General features: G+C 49.1%; 2 protein-coding genes across 5 annotated transcripts in view; one reads left to right on the top strand and one right to left on the bottom strand.

Moving 5' to 3' along the window:
• Window positions 1-669: 669 nt before the first annotated feature.
• Window positions 670-8,502, bottom strand: LOC147243436 (snake venom 5'-nucleotidase-like). 2 transcript variants are annotated; one of them, XM_086190351.1, is made up of 9 exons: window positions 7,553-8,502; window positions 6,075-6,237; window positions 5,724-5,912; window positions 3,919-4,116; window positions 3,643-3,797; window positions 3,279-3,387; window positions 2,883-3,032; window positions 1,934-2,134; window positions 670-1,848 (listed from the first exon to the last, which is right to left on the bottom strand). In XM_086190351.1, the coding sequence occupies exons 1-9, from the start codon at window positions 7,907-7,909 to the stop codon at window positions 1,682-1,684; spliced, it is 1,689 nt and encodes a 562-aa protein (XP_086046477.1). In that variant the 5' UTR covers window positions 7,910-8,502; the 3' UTR covers window positions 670-1,681. The 2 variants fall into 2 exon arrangements, with proteins under 2 accessions (XP_086046477.1, XP_086046476.1); XM_086190350.1 differs by having other exon boundaries at window positions 6,075-6,297; window positions 7,553-8,501.
• LOC147243435 (NLR family CARD domain-containing protein 3-like) overlaps window positions 8,224-13,611 on the top strand; it is a 14,244-nt gene continuing 8,856 nt past the window's right edge. The window contains exons 1-2 of one of the 3 annotated variants that reach the window (XM_086190341.1): window positions 8,224-8,401; window positions 12,421-12,700. In XM_086190341.1, the coding sequence (XP_086046467.1) occupies window positions 8,372-8,401; window positions 12,421-12,700 (310 nt within the window). In that variant the 5' untranslated portion in view covers window positions 8,224-8,371. Of the gene's footprint in view, window positions 8,402-10,313; window positions 10,380-12,420; window positions 12,701-13,611 lie in introns of those variants that run through there. The other 2 variants (XM_086190340.1, XM_086190339.1) reach the window with 2 other exon arrangements.

Below are 13,611 nucleotides of genomic sequence, written 5' to 3'. Positions count from 1 at the left end.
AGCACATCTCTTTAAACCCAGTGACATCGATCAGTTCACCACTGTTTCATGGTGAGATTCAAAAATCCTCCTGTTACCAGAACCAGCAGGAGCCCAGTTCAGATCCTTGAAAGACTGCTGCAGACGGAAGCTTTTAAAGTAATACTTCACCCAAGACGTATTTGACCTCTCAAGTACTCACTAACAGGAGTCTTCAGCTCATTAAGGTGTGTTTTCCCTCCTCCATCACTTCTTAGTGACTCCAGGATGCAGAAAGAACCAGCCACGAATGTTTAGCTTGAAGCTAACGCAGACTAACAGCAGCTAAACTGCCCAAAAACGTGCAGGAGGTGAAACCATCTGTGAGCTCTTAGACGATTCCAGTAAGTATCGCATCAAAGTTGATGAGTTTTGAGGTGAACAATGATGACCTGGCAGAGCTGCTGGTTTTAGACAGTAAACCCAACCAGACACTTGCTGGTGCCAACACTAGGAACCTGGGAGCATCATGGAACCTGTCTTGTCTCACTGAGTCTGGATGTCAGCAAGCACTTTGTCTGCATTCTACCTCACAGTTGGTCACATGAAAGCAGTTTTTTAATTCTTAGTGGTGGTTTCATTGGGATGCAAAGTACCTCACTATCAGGGACCACAAGTTCCGAAACAGGTAAGGTCCATGACGGGAAGTGAAAATGTACTTCCTGCAAAGCTTCCTGTGTACCAGCAGGTGGCGCTTTAACCAAGGTGAAAACATTGAGTTCCCGTGCCAAATCATTGTCCTCTCTACAATTTTGATCCTAACTTCCTGTTGGACTGAAAAATGGAACTCATCCCAGCACCGTTCAGTTTACACAAAATGTGTCAAAGTTGTCTGTCGGATTGGTCTAGAATTTGACCACAAGGTGGCGCTATCATGCCAAAATGACATACAGAAAACCTGTTTTTATTGCTGTCCTGAAGCTGTAAGTTTGTGAACTTCGTACTAAGAGTTTTTGATCCTCATGGTGAAATATTTATGATATTGAGTGTTTAAAAAATGCTAAACTTGAAGAAGTGATGTCACATCTTCCTCAAATTTGATCCCGAACTTCAAGAGCCCTCGCGAGGGTTTGTTGGACTTGGCTGGCGAGGGCCGATCATCACTGCTGCAGTTGACAGTAGTTTTAGTTGGAGTGAGAAGCTGAGCTGGAGAAACACTTCAAAAGTCAAGTTTATATTTTTGTTTGCTATCATGATATTGAAGAGTTTCTGGACTCATTAACGAAGGGGATTGGAGCGACAAACCCGGTCAACAGCAACTCCACAGTCCAGGGTGTCAGTCTTCTCATGGTTCCTCCTATTTATTTTAGAACAAGTGATCTGAAATGTTCCTGACCTCAAGCTGGACTGACCCGGTCCTCCGTGTCCTTGTCCGACTCACTTCTGTCACAGCGGGACGACAGTTTCCACCACATCTGAATGCGCTTGTTGTGGTTGAGTTCCGTCAGCAGCCAGTGACCGTCACTGGGAAGTTGTCACAGGGGCGACTTTGTTCTCTCCCCTCGCAGAGAAGGAAGAAGGAAGTTTAAGCTTAAATCTTCTTTACATGCACTTGTTCAGTCAGTCAGCAAGATCTGAAGAAGCCTCCAGAGGTGAGACCACCTCAAGAAGTCCAGTTGTCTTTTGTTTCCCACCTGGACAACTGGGAATCTTCACCATCATCCTACATGTTCCCCTTGAAGAAACCCAGCCAGACCAGGAGAACCAGAAGAACAGTTTGACTCTGCAGTCCAGAGGCTGAGTTATAGATTTTGATGCGTCCTTCAACAGATGGGTAAACCTTCTGTCTTTGAGTGATGTACTTGGACACGACTGAAATGTCCAAATCACCTGAGTGAAAGAGAAACCAACCAGGTGAAGGAACATTCCAGGAACTCACTTCTGAACTCTTCATCGAAATATCAGGAAGTCTCACCACTGTTGTGTCTGAGTGTCTCGTTCTTGATCATCGTGTATCCGTCTCCGCCCTTCACCAGGTAGGACGGCAGCACCACTTTGTAAACCTTCTCATCCTCAACTGGTTGGTAATGAGGAACCCGACATTCAGTGCAGAGGATGGTGAGGCTCCTCACACGATGCTGCGGAGGCCTGGACACGTCAAACTCCACTTGGAATCCTGTCGGAAGACGAGAAGCATCACTCAACAGGGACGTCTCTCCGAGAGCTCCTCCCCCACCCAGGTGAGGTCTGACCCTGGTGCTCAGGTCCCAGTTAAAGCTGCCGACATTGATGAGCGGAGCCCCCCTCACATCCCCGTGTGTGTGTGTTCAGTAGAATGAGAGGGAGAAGCAGACTACTGCTGCCTCCACCAGGTGGCGCTAGAGAAAACACACTTGTGATGTAGCTGTAGATCAGGTGAAGACAACAGAGTTGTGTGATGTTTGTTCTGTCAGGTTTACTTCCTGTAACCACCAGGTGGCGCTATGAGTTAGTTTTAGCAAATGGACGTCTTCAGCCTCTCATCAAAGTTCTGACCATGTGACTCCAGGTACTAAAGCTTCCTGTTCCATGGTCACATATCCAACATGGCCGCCTCCTCGCCATGGAAACCCCTAAGTTTTCACAGTGACACGTCACCAGGTTCTGAAGGAGGTTCTGACCACATCTGAGACAGTCTGGTCCGTCCACGAGGAGGAGGACAGCAGCGTGTAACGCGACGATGACTGATCTGACCCTTAATATAATGGCTCCTTCCTTGGCCCAGGCTCCGCCTCTCCACCATGTTTGGTTAAAGTCAGTTTTGTGTAATGCTGCTGACAGACTAACGCCATCATTCGTAGAAGGAACAAAAACCAGAAATGTGGGGCTGGTCTGAGATTTTGGACTGGGATCAAACACGGATAGAAAGCCAACAACTGTGATACCGGACACTTGTAGGAACTCTCCTGCGCTCTGGCCGTATCGTCTCACAGAGTGTTCAAAGGCTTTCCTCAACGTGGAACCCTTCAGCTGCACCAGGTCAAAGGTCCCTCCGAAGGGTAAGACGGAGATCAGGTCCTCCATGGTGATCGAACCTACGGAGGACAAATAAACCCTTATTCTTGTTTGCAGGTAAATGAAGATGTTGGAGAAGAATCTGTTCTGCTTCCGCTCCTAAAGGAAGGTCCAGTGGATCCTGAACTAAAAGTGGTAAAAGAGGAAGCAGCTTTCATTGGCATCATGAGCAGCTAAAGAATTGAAAGAACCCTTCTGAGGAACCTTCCTGCTCACATCCTGTCCTGTTTTCTACAAAGTTTACCTGTGAAATTTCAGAGACGCACCGTTTCTGGTGTGTTCATCAACAGACGTACGGATCCCCCCTCCATTGAGGATGCAGGCACTGACGTGGTTCCACTGCAGAACATCTGAGAACCCTACATTGTTGTCAAGCTGCAGAATGAAGGGACAGGCATTCATTCTTAAGATTCTCCATTCCACTCTCGTCCTATCACTTTCTTTGAGACAGTTCCCGCAGAGGATGGGTTTAGATTACAAATTCATGGCTAAATCATCTACAGACCAACTCAGAAAACCAGTTCAGCCAGCATGAACTCTATTTTACCATCAGTTTGATTTTAGAGGTTTCACCATGAATCAAGACTCGTTCCAAACATCGAAAGCAGCTAACTCCAGCGTAGCAGTTACCATGGAGTCACAGATCAGGTTTCCCAGGTTGCACTCGCGGAAGCGGCACTCCTCGGCTGACCCGTTCAGGAAGACCAGCGTCTTTCCCACCACCTGAGCTGAGTAGTTTGCAAGACTCTTCTTCCACTCTTCAACATCTGCAAGAACATCTGGATCTGGATGGGATGATTTTAGGCTGAGTTGAGGAAACTCTTACACTTTCCTTCTTATAGTACTGAAGTCCTGCCAGAATCAGCGATACATCCATGAGGGATTGGCCTGGCAGACGGGTCTTACCCTGTGAGACGCTGCTGTCCAACAGAATGGGGTTTCCCCAGGATTTAACGACGTTCCCAGCATTGTCAAACGCCACCTTGAGGTAACCCAGATACTTCCCAAAGGCGTAGGCTTGCACAACTGGAACCTGGCGTCCATCCTTTGAACTCACCATGTATGGATACGGACCAGCAGGGACTTCCGAAGAAGGAGACGGTCCTGAAACAATGTGGACAGGAAGGCACTCAGACATCAGATCTGCTCCAATCAGACGAGACGTTTATAATGCGGTACTTCAGCACATTCATCGTCAGGAAAAATTAAAAGCTCCTGATGGAGATTTTCAGTCATTCTAAGATGACCGCATCATGGCCGAGTGGACTCCAAGACATTCGTCTTGACCGAGGGACCTTCAATGCCGAGAACTACACCATCATAGGAGCACAACACTTCAGCCGTCAGACGGCCTACCACCAGGGGTGAAAGTGAGCTGGAACGGACCGGAACGCAGTTCCGGTAAAATATTCACGGCCGTAACGGAGTTCCGTTAAAAAAAAAGAAAAAGAAAACGACGTCTGAAGGCGGTTTCACACTGAACGCGGCAGACGCGGCGCGTTGTCCTGATCTCCAGTCTGCATCCATGAAAATATTTCTGAACATTTTCTGCTTCCAGTGAAATAAAAACACGACTGAGTCATCAGAGAGTCTCTGTTTGAACAGATCGGCTCTCCTGCAAGCAACCCTGTCATGATGTCATTCCTGCAGTCCAATCAAATCACTGGTTTTACTGCAGCAGAGTCCAACAGGTTCAGACTCAGTGTCCAGACCAGTGAGCTGGGAGATGGACCTCCAGGGCCTGGAGGCTGGACCCCGATGGAGCGGGTGAATGGCAGCAGCGCCCTCTGCCTCCCATTACTCTGAAGCCCTTTTCCACAGCAGGGATGGCGTGGTTTCACTGGTTAATCAAGTGATCCAGACGATGATGAATGGAACTGCAGTTACACGTGGTACCCTGATGACTCCAGTCATGACGTAACAACAAATATTGTGAAATCCACGACAGGAAATGAGTATTTTATGTCCAGGAATGCACATTAGAGTGTTGAAGGAAGGCAGGCGCTTCGCTCGACTTGTTTGTTGGCTCTCATCAGGCTGGTTGGGCTCGTCTCCAACTCAACAAGGCAGCGCGACTCTGGGGTCTTGAGTGCATTCCTCTCCAAAACAAGGTCACATCCCTGTTTGACAGAGCTGCAGCCTGAGCCTGGCTGCAGAACACTATTATTGCCCTCGAATGTCTGCGGCCTGAGGTCTAAGCTGACACCCTCCTCCCTCTGCCTGAGCCCCACTGTTTGTATAGAACATCGCAGACATATTTACAGAGGCAGGACTCTGTGAGGGAAACCACAAGTATGACAACTCAAATGTTCCTACTTACCAGAAGCACCAAGACAGCAGATGAATGAAACGAGGGAGAAGCGGAGAATTCAAAAACACGTCAAGGTACTCAGGTCTCAGTTCATCACCAGTGTGTCAGTGCCGGGAGGTTAGCAACTAGCCTGGTTGCTTTAGTCACTAGCTTGGGGACTTTTCTTGGCTATAGACAATGAGGGCGGACACAATGAGGTACCAGCTCAGTTACCATTTTGGAAATGCAAAAACTCCCAAGTCTTCATTTCAGCGCTTTCCTGGCCAAACTGACAGAATTAGAACTCCCAGACTTGTGGAGAAGACAGGACGTACGTGTAAAATGATGTTGAGCTTTAGTGAGATGAAGAGACTCCTCCTCAGCTGCTGGGAAATAAAGAACCACGTATCCACCCCCTCACCTGTGTACAGGAACGTGTTGGTGTGTCCACCGACCACCACGTCCACACCGCGGACTCTCCTGGCGATCTCCTGGTCCACAGTGAAGCCAGAGTGACCCAGAGCGATGATCTTATTGATTCCCAGCGTCTGCAGTTTGTTTACCTGCCGCTGCAGCGCGCTGACCTCATCCTCGAACTGCAGGTGTGGTCCTGCAGAGCAACAAGCGAAGGTGGCAGAGCAACTATCAGGTTCTTGCTGTCGTAATGTACCAGAAAACCTCTGTGAGGTGTCGTCATTGGGATAGTTTCAGAGTGAAGGCTGTCAGTGGAGCATGCCAACTGGAGCTACACACTCTCACAGATGCCCCCTACCAGGCTTGGACAGGGCAGGTGTTTCCTGCGATGTGTATCCCACCACGGCCACTTTCTCCCCACCAAGTGTAAATATTTTATACGGCAAGAAGGTGCTGCCAAAGGTCGGAGCCAGGGTTTGGTCTGGTTTGATGTTAGCGCTGAGGACAGGGCATCTGATCTCCTGCAGGAAGGGTGTCATGAGTCCTTCCACACCGTTGTCAAACTCGTGATTCCCAATAGCCTGGAACACAGAGACTGGTAAAACTAGTCAGATGCATGATTATCTGGGCTGACGAGATAAAGCCTGAAAACTAGCCTGGATAATCGAGTGACTAGCATGGCAGGTTAGTGACTTGCCTCAGAGTGATTCCTCAGTTCTTCCTTCGGGGTGAGTGATGAACGCAGAGTTGCTGATTAACTTTTTTTATAGCAGTGGCGTCAAACCCCAACAGGTCAAACTTGACTAAAATTTAAACTCATATTAACTGGTTTTATTTGTTCAGCAGAAACTCAAAGTGGTGAATGAAAGTCTAGAACTCCTCGTCTCCATCAGGGTAGAAAATGTAACTCTCTTCTTGAATTCTGGTCCAGAGATGAAGGCAGAGAGAGAGGATTGATTTCCTCAGAGCCGCTGCTATTAAGCTGATTAACTCGGACGAAGCTAATTAGACTAAAACCTCCAGTGTTTGACCTCAGTGGTTCTGTGATTCACTGCATTTAATTACAGTTTGGGTCAGGTCTCCTGCAGCCTGCTGATAACCATCAGGAGAACCTGAAGGATTTGTGAAATGGACCAAAGAAGACGACTGAATTACAACGATATGAAGCTTCATGGTTGCAACCATCAATCCGACCTCTAGGGGACACGGCCACTTTCAGATTGTCCATCGTCTCCAGAGTCAGACAAGAAGATTGAGACCCTCACCAGGGAGACACGGACTAGTTAGCTTAGCACAAGGACTGGTAGTGGGTGGGAAGTGTTAGCGTAGCTGGACATTGAGTTTAAAAACCCTAGAATTTGTTTAATGGCACCAAATGAGTAAGAATTGTCACTGAAGTTGATTCACATCCTCCTCACTGCGTTCTTATCCTCAGCAAGTCCAGCTTTGGTTACCTGCGATACATACAAATATTTATAATTGCTTCCTCGCCCCCTACCCTACTTCCTAGCCTCCTACCCTGCTTAGTAGCCTCCTAACCTGCTTACTAGCCTCCTAACCTGCTTCCTAGCCCCCTAACCTGCTTCCTAGCCTCCTACCCTACTTCTAGCCTCCTACCCTGCTTCCTATCCCCCTACCCTACTTCCTAGCCTCCTACCCTACTTCCTAGCCTCCTACCCTGCTTACTAGCCTCCTAACCTGCTTCCTAGCCCCCTAACCTGCTTCCTAGCCTCCTAACCTGCTTCCTAGCCCCCTACCCTACTTCCTAGCCTCCTACCCTACTTCTAGCCTCCTACCCTGCTTCCTAGCCTCCTAACCTGCTTCCTAGCCTCCTACCATGGCATCGTAGCCCAGCTGGTTCATGAAGTGCGCAGCCTCGGCGCCTTTGTAGAAGTTGAACCACACGGTTCCCTGGAACTGGTCCCCGGCGTCCAGCAGCAGTACGTGTTCCCCGGAGCTCCGGACGTTTTTGACGGCCGTGGCTCTCCGGGCCACTCCGGCATAACACGCGCCGCCCTGGCCACAAGTCCCCGAATGCTTGCTGGTCTCCTCCACCCGTGCGTGGACGTCGTTGGTGTGTAGGAGAACCAGGTCCCAGGCAGCGGAGGCGGACACGGAGGAGCCGAGAAGGAACAGTAGGAGGCAGCGGCGCCACGGCGGCAGCGCGCCTCCGTCCGGGCGGACTGATCCCATCTGACCGCGGCGCGTAAAACTCCGGAGGAGCAACACGCAACTCTCAGCACCTCCTCGCTCTGTCGGCTGCTGCTCCACACGTACGCCTCCTTCAGTGTCTCTGCTGGGAAGCGAGGGGGAGGAGGAGGCGGCCCCCAGCCTTTAATAACCAAAACTGGGGACTGAATGGAGGCTGACGCACATCCTGTTGGCGAGGGAACCATCTCACCCCCGAAGACCGAGCCCCCGGGGATGCAGCTGAGGTCTGAAGGTGGCCTGAAGGGTTGTAGCTCCAGACATCACACCAGATGAACCAGTGGAGAGACGACGTGAAGACTGGAATTCCTTTGATTCAGTCTCTGCTCGATCGATGCCAGTATTGATTCCTGATCCATTCACAATCAGCTTTCATTTCGGAGAGCAGCGGTCCCACGTGGTCCAGCTGTTTATTATTCACGAGCGTCCTGGAGATTCCAAGTCTTCATGTCAGACCCAACACCTGAACACCTGCAGGTGAAGTCCTTCTCTCTTGGGCCTCATCCTTGTCCTCCATGCGGCTGTCAGGGTCTGGAGCTCAGCAGGAGACGACCCGAACCTTCCCCGCCCGGCCAGGGTCAGACACCAGACTTCTGACGCCAGGAAAATTACCTGCTGCCATGTCGCTAGCAGGCTAATGCTAATTCAAAGTGTACAAAAACACACAGAATTAGCCTGGTCCAGGTGTACCCTCACATCCTGGTCCAGGTGTACCCTCACATCCCGGTCCAGGTGTACCCTCACATCCCGGTCCAGGTGTACCCTCACATCCCGGTCCAGGTGTACCCTCACATCCCGGTCCAGGTGTACCCTCACATCCTGCGGTTATTGTAGTGGGGGCCTGCCACCTAGTGGCTTGGAGAGAATCCCCCCCCCCCCCCCATGGTAACCGACAGATACCTTAAATTTGATGGTCTTTATTGTTTTGGTGCTGTATTACAGACTTGTTGATTGTTAATATTCTGATGTTGTTGTCTCATTAAATCTTGTTATTTCGTTTTTCAAGTTTCTTCAGTGATAGTTTAGGGTGCCTAGTAGGTATTTGAGTGACAATGGTGTGGGTTGGGGGGGCACTGATGTCGCTCCGGCCCCCACATGTTCAGAACAGCCCTGCTAGAGGTTCTGTTTACCTTCACTTGACCCGCTGGCGTCGAACTGCTGGGCGAGCATTGCTGCCCCGCAGGGCCAGAAGGTCCCGGGTCCGAGTCCTTGGTCCATTTTGTGTCTTCTCCAGTTTCCCCCTCCATCAAAAACATGTCAGGTTAGTTCCTCCTGATGGAGGTGCTGGTGGTGAAATGAGGAGGACAAATTTCACTCCGCGTGTGACTTCTTCTTGTTCTTCTTCTTCTTCTTCTTCTTCTTCTTCTTCTTCCACTCCGATAATCGTTCAAGACTGTCAGTGACCTTCTGGCCTTTTGTGCTTCTAGAAACATCGTAATGTCAGTTTCACCTTGCTGAGTGACACCTGAGAGTCCAGATTCCCGTGAGGTCATGTGACTGGACGTCTTGACTCACTTCAGGCTTGGTTTGGAAGCGTTTCTACTGGCAGGCCGGTGATCTGAGCAGCTGAGAGTCCCAAACCTAAAGATTCCTTTCAGAGGAGACAAAAGACAAATGAGATGAACACCTGAGCAGCAGGGGACAGAATGTGTTTCTCAGGTGGATCAAGTCGGACCAGCGGGAGCCTCAGGGGTTTGTGTTCTCTGTCTGCATTCATTCGCTGACTGGCAGCTGGGTTCATGTCTTCTGATTGGTTCATGTCCTCCTATGATGTGGAGGTAGGAGAACACCTGGGAGACAGGTGTCTTCAACCCATATCGCACTGATGCTCAGGTTTGTTGCTTCAGAGGCTAATGATGGTAGCTAGAGGCTAACATTAGTAGCTAGTCTATTGTCCTTGCTGCTGTTGTTATTTGTTGTATTTCTCGCCATCCCTCTGTCTTTCTTGCTGTCTGTCCCACTGATTCTGCCAGGTCCAGGTCTTCTGTCACAGAGGTAGGGGTGGTTCCCCACCCTGGTCTGGAACCAGATCTACAGGGGACCACACAATTGCCATGAGAGAGCTTTTGTTGGGATTTGACACTGTGCTAATAATAATAATAATAATAATATTATTATTATTATTATGATTATTATTATGATTATTATTATTATTATTATTATTATATAGTTACAATAAGTTTATTATTATTAGGATAACTATGATATAATAATAATAATAATAATAATAATAATAATAATAATAATAATAATAATAATAATACGAGAAAACATAATCATGAAAGTATTCTGGGGGTCTACAGACCCACGCAGAGCCACCGTTGAGGGGCCAGGCGGGCGGCCAAGGGACCTCAGGACTCCGCCTCCTCTCCGCGTTGGAGGCGGGGCAGAAACAGCTTTTACTTTCCCTTCCTCGGCTGCTGTGGTGCAGGTCTGTCCTCCGTGAGAAGCTCCAGTAAGTCACGTTAAATGTGCAAAGACTTTTTAAACCCGTGAATGTGAAAACATAAACGGCCGTCGCCTGTTTGGGAGGGGTGGAGGAGAGTTGGTGTCACCAGGAGGGGGCACGGCGGACCGCCAGCCTTCCTGGCCTCATTCACCGCCAGTAATGTTTCAGAATAACGAGGCTGGTGGCTCCCAGTGCACAAGGGAGACTGGGAAGGGTGTGAAATGCTCCTGCTGAGCCGCAGACCAGCACCCCGCTGAGTCCGGAGAGATGTTTGCTTGGGTGGAACGGTTCGTTTGGGTTCTTATCAGATCTGGGTGTTGGTGGGACGCGCGCGCATGCGTCAGAACCACTTGTGGGGACTGGACGTGATGTGTTCCATCCAAGTCCGCTGATTAATGCTTAGAAACGATTTATCTTGTCATTTTAATGTCATGGATTCGTTGCATCGCGTTCTGTTTATCATGTTCTGATCAAATCTGTCAGAGTCTGAGTTGCGAAATCCAAATATTAACCAGTAACAGCCAGACGGGCTGGTTTGAGCATGTTTAGCATGTTAAGCTAGTCGGTTTCGCGGTCTTTCCTCCTCAGTTTCTGTCGCCTCGTTAGTTTCGCCTCTGTGTCCAAACGTCAGTGAGAATGTTGGAAACTGTCAGATTCAGCTGCCACTCGTCTGTAGCCTGGTAAAATGGCCCACAGCACCGCTTAGTGGTTAGATAGCAGAGCTGCAGCCAAGCGGTTTGTGCCTCTGGGTTGGACTGGTGGTTTGATTTGATTGGACCTTGAGTCTGAGGAAGTGACCTGACATCAAATACATGCGAACCTCTGGACTGACGAGGGAGAACGAGCAGCTTCTCTCCAATCTACTGGGGATCAGAAGTAGAACAAGGCTGGATGGGCTCATGGCAGCGGCTCCTGATAGAGGGCGCTGTGTTGAGGGATGTCTGGATATCCTGAGGCTGCAGCAGGAACCAGCTGTGTGGTGAGGGTTGACCTCTGGTTTCCGTCTAAACGGTACTCATCTGAACCGGAACCATGACCTGTTACCAGGCCATGCTTGTCTTGTACAGCTGTGTGGGTTGGAGGACATTTCTATTCTGTCACCATCAATATTTTATCAACCATTTCCGTAAAGACTGGTTCCATGTGGATCATTGATGAGTTCAGCTGAGTGTCGTCTGCATAGCAGTGAACATTAATGGAGTGTTTCCTGATCATGTGACCTAGAGGAAGCAGGTACAGGGTGAAGAGGACTGGTCCAAGCACAGAGCCTTGTGGAACACCAGAACTGACTGTAGTGGTCTCAGAGGAACCATCATTAACTGGTACCACCTGAGATGACCTAGTAAATATGACCTGAACCAGTTTAGTGTGGTTCCTTTAATACCAGTGACAGGTTCCAGTCTCTGTAGAAGGATATGGTGGTCAATGGTATCAAAGCTGCACTGAGATCTAATCAGACCAGTACAGAGACCAGTTCCTCATCTGGTACCAGTAGGAGGTCACTGGTACCTTTGACTAGTTCTGTTTCTGTGCTAGGATGAACCTGGAACCTGACTGAATCCTCCAATCAGCTGTTGCTGTGGAGAAGTCCCAGAGCTGTTTAGCAGCTGCTTTCTCCAGAACCTTGGAGAGAAAAGGAAGATGTGATGTTGGTCTGTAGTTGGTAGAACTTCTGGATGGATGGTTGGGTTTTGTTGATAAAAGTTTTAATTCCTGCTACTTAGGCGTGCAATTTTGCGTCACCAACGTGGGTGGAATTCTCCAGGAGGACACCAGGGGGGGCCGATGTCCTTCAGGACATCCAGTCCTCTTCCTCTTCCCGTCAAATCCGAATCAATGTTATGTTGTGTTTTCCTGGTCCTCGGCATCAACCTCTTCACAAAGCGGACAACTCCTCCGAGATGGTTTCCACTTTTAGTCCAAGAATTAACAGTCTGTTGTTGCAGCGCTTTGCCAACCTGGTTCATGATGACGGGCAGAGGTGGAGATCCAGATTTGGTTCCCGGTCCTTGTTCTCTGTGTTTGAGTATATTTTTGATCTTGGCAGGGAAGAAAGATGGGGACAATCAGAGAGACCCTTTTAAGAACTCTGGAGGAACTGGAAGCTGAAGACTTCAAGAAATTCAAATGGTACCTGCCTTTAGTGTCAGAGTTTTTACCAGCGATCCCGAGGAGTCGCCTGGAGGATGCAGACCGGATGAAAACAGTGGATCTGATCGTGCAGAACTACAGTATAAACAGTGGTCAAGTGACCAGCTTGGTTTTAGAAAAGATGACCCAGAAGGATTTAGCAGTGAAGTTAGCAGTCACCGCCACACAAGCGAAAGGTAAGTCATGGTATGATCCAGAGGAGCCTAACTCCAGTGGCTGTGGGGTTTGTTGTACTCATCACCACGTGGGACAGGATCAGGACCTTGCTTGACTGTTCTAGGACACTGATTCTCAAACTGTGGGGTGTCGTCTCCCCCCCGGGGGGGCCGGTCACATGACAGGGTGGCGCATCACTGCTCTGTGTGTGATTTTTTTTTCTTCTTGTTCTTGGGCGGCTGAAAATGTAGCAGGCAGAACGATGTTTTGACGTCAGACCTGGACTCAGTTGCGGGTGGCGCAACACACAAACGCGGTCGCTTAGTAACCTGACATATAGAGAGTGGGCGAGCGAGAGACGCAGAGAGAGACAGTTTACAAATGGACAAATATAATAGGGACGAAAAGAGAAGTCAGCAACACGTCAGACACAAATCAGATGAAGCCGGTGATCAACCATGAAAACCCACGCCAAGAAAATCTGGCGAGGGTGGTCTTGGTGCTGACCAAGGAGGTGAGGAGGGGGGATTCCTCGCCGGGGCTGCACACCTCCTCCTGGTTTGATTTGAGGAAGCAGAGATGGAGTTGAACTCAAAGTTGTTTTCATATTTGCTCAGCAGATTAGTGAGAGGAAACGGTAGCTTTTGCAACCAAAGGTCAACTTGACCCATTTTGTGATCATTTTGTTGGGGGGGCTGTACATTTTTCCTCTTACAAAGGGGGGGGGGGGGGCATGTTAGAGAAAAAGTTCGAGAACCACTGGTCTAGAGGTTGAAATTCAACACTGACGTTGTGTCTTTCTGGATTCTGGGACGACCAACCTGTAATGGATCCATAACTTGGATTTAGAACCGACTTGATGTTGTTACAATCATTCCATCAAATCAAGAACTCAGTGAGCTGATGCCACCGAGACAGAAACATTTGTTAG

This window comes from Aulostomus chinensis, chromosome 20 (genome assembly GCF_037954235.1).
Source record: "Aulostomus chinensis isolate RoL2024-O1b breed Wild chromosome 20, RoL_Achi_v1.0, whole genome shotgun sequence".
In the NCBI taxonomy this organism is placed as follows: Eukaryota; Metazoa; Chordata; class Actinopteri; order Syngnathiformes; family Aulostomidae; genus Aulostomus; species Aulostomus chinensis.
This window is presented reverse-complemented; position numbering and strand designations above follow the sequence as displayed.

Coding starts and splice junctions, on each gene's coding strand:
- LOC147243436 (XM_086190350.1), bottom strand. CDS start 7,909: ATGGGATCAGTCCGCCCGGACGGAGGCGCGCTGCCGCCGTGGCGCCGC. Junction 4,117..5,723: donor CAACACGTTCCTGTACACAG/GTGAGGGGGTGG, acceptor ACATTGTTTCAG/GACCGTCTCCTTCTTCGGAA. Junction 2,135..2,882: donor AGAGTTCCTACAAGTGTCCG/GTATCACAGTTG, acceptor GTCTTCCGACAG/GATTCCAAGTGGAGTTTGAC.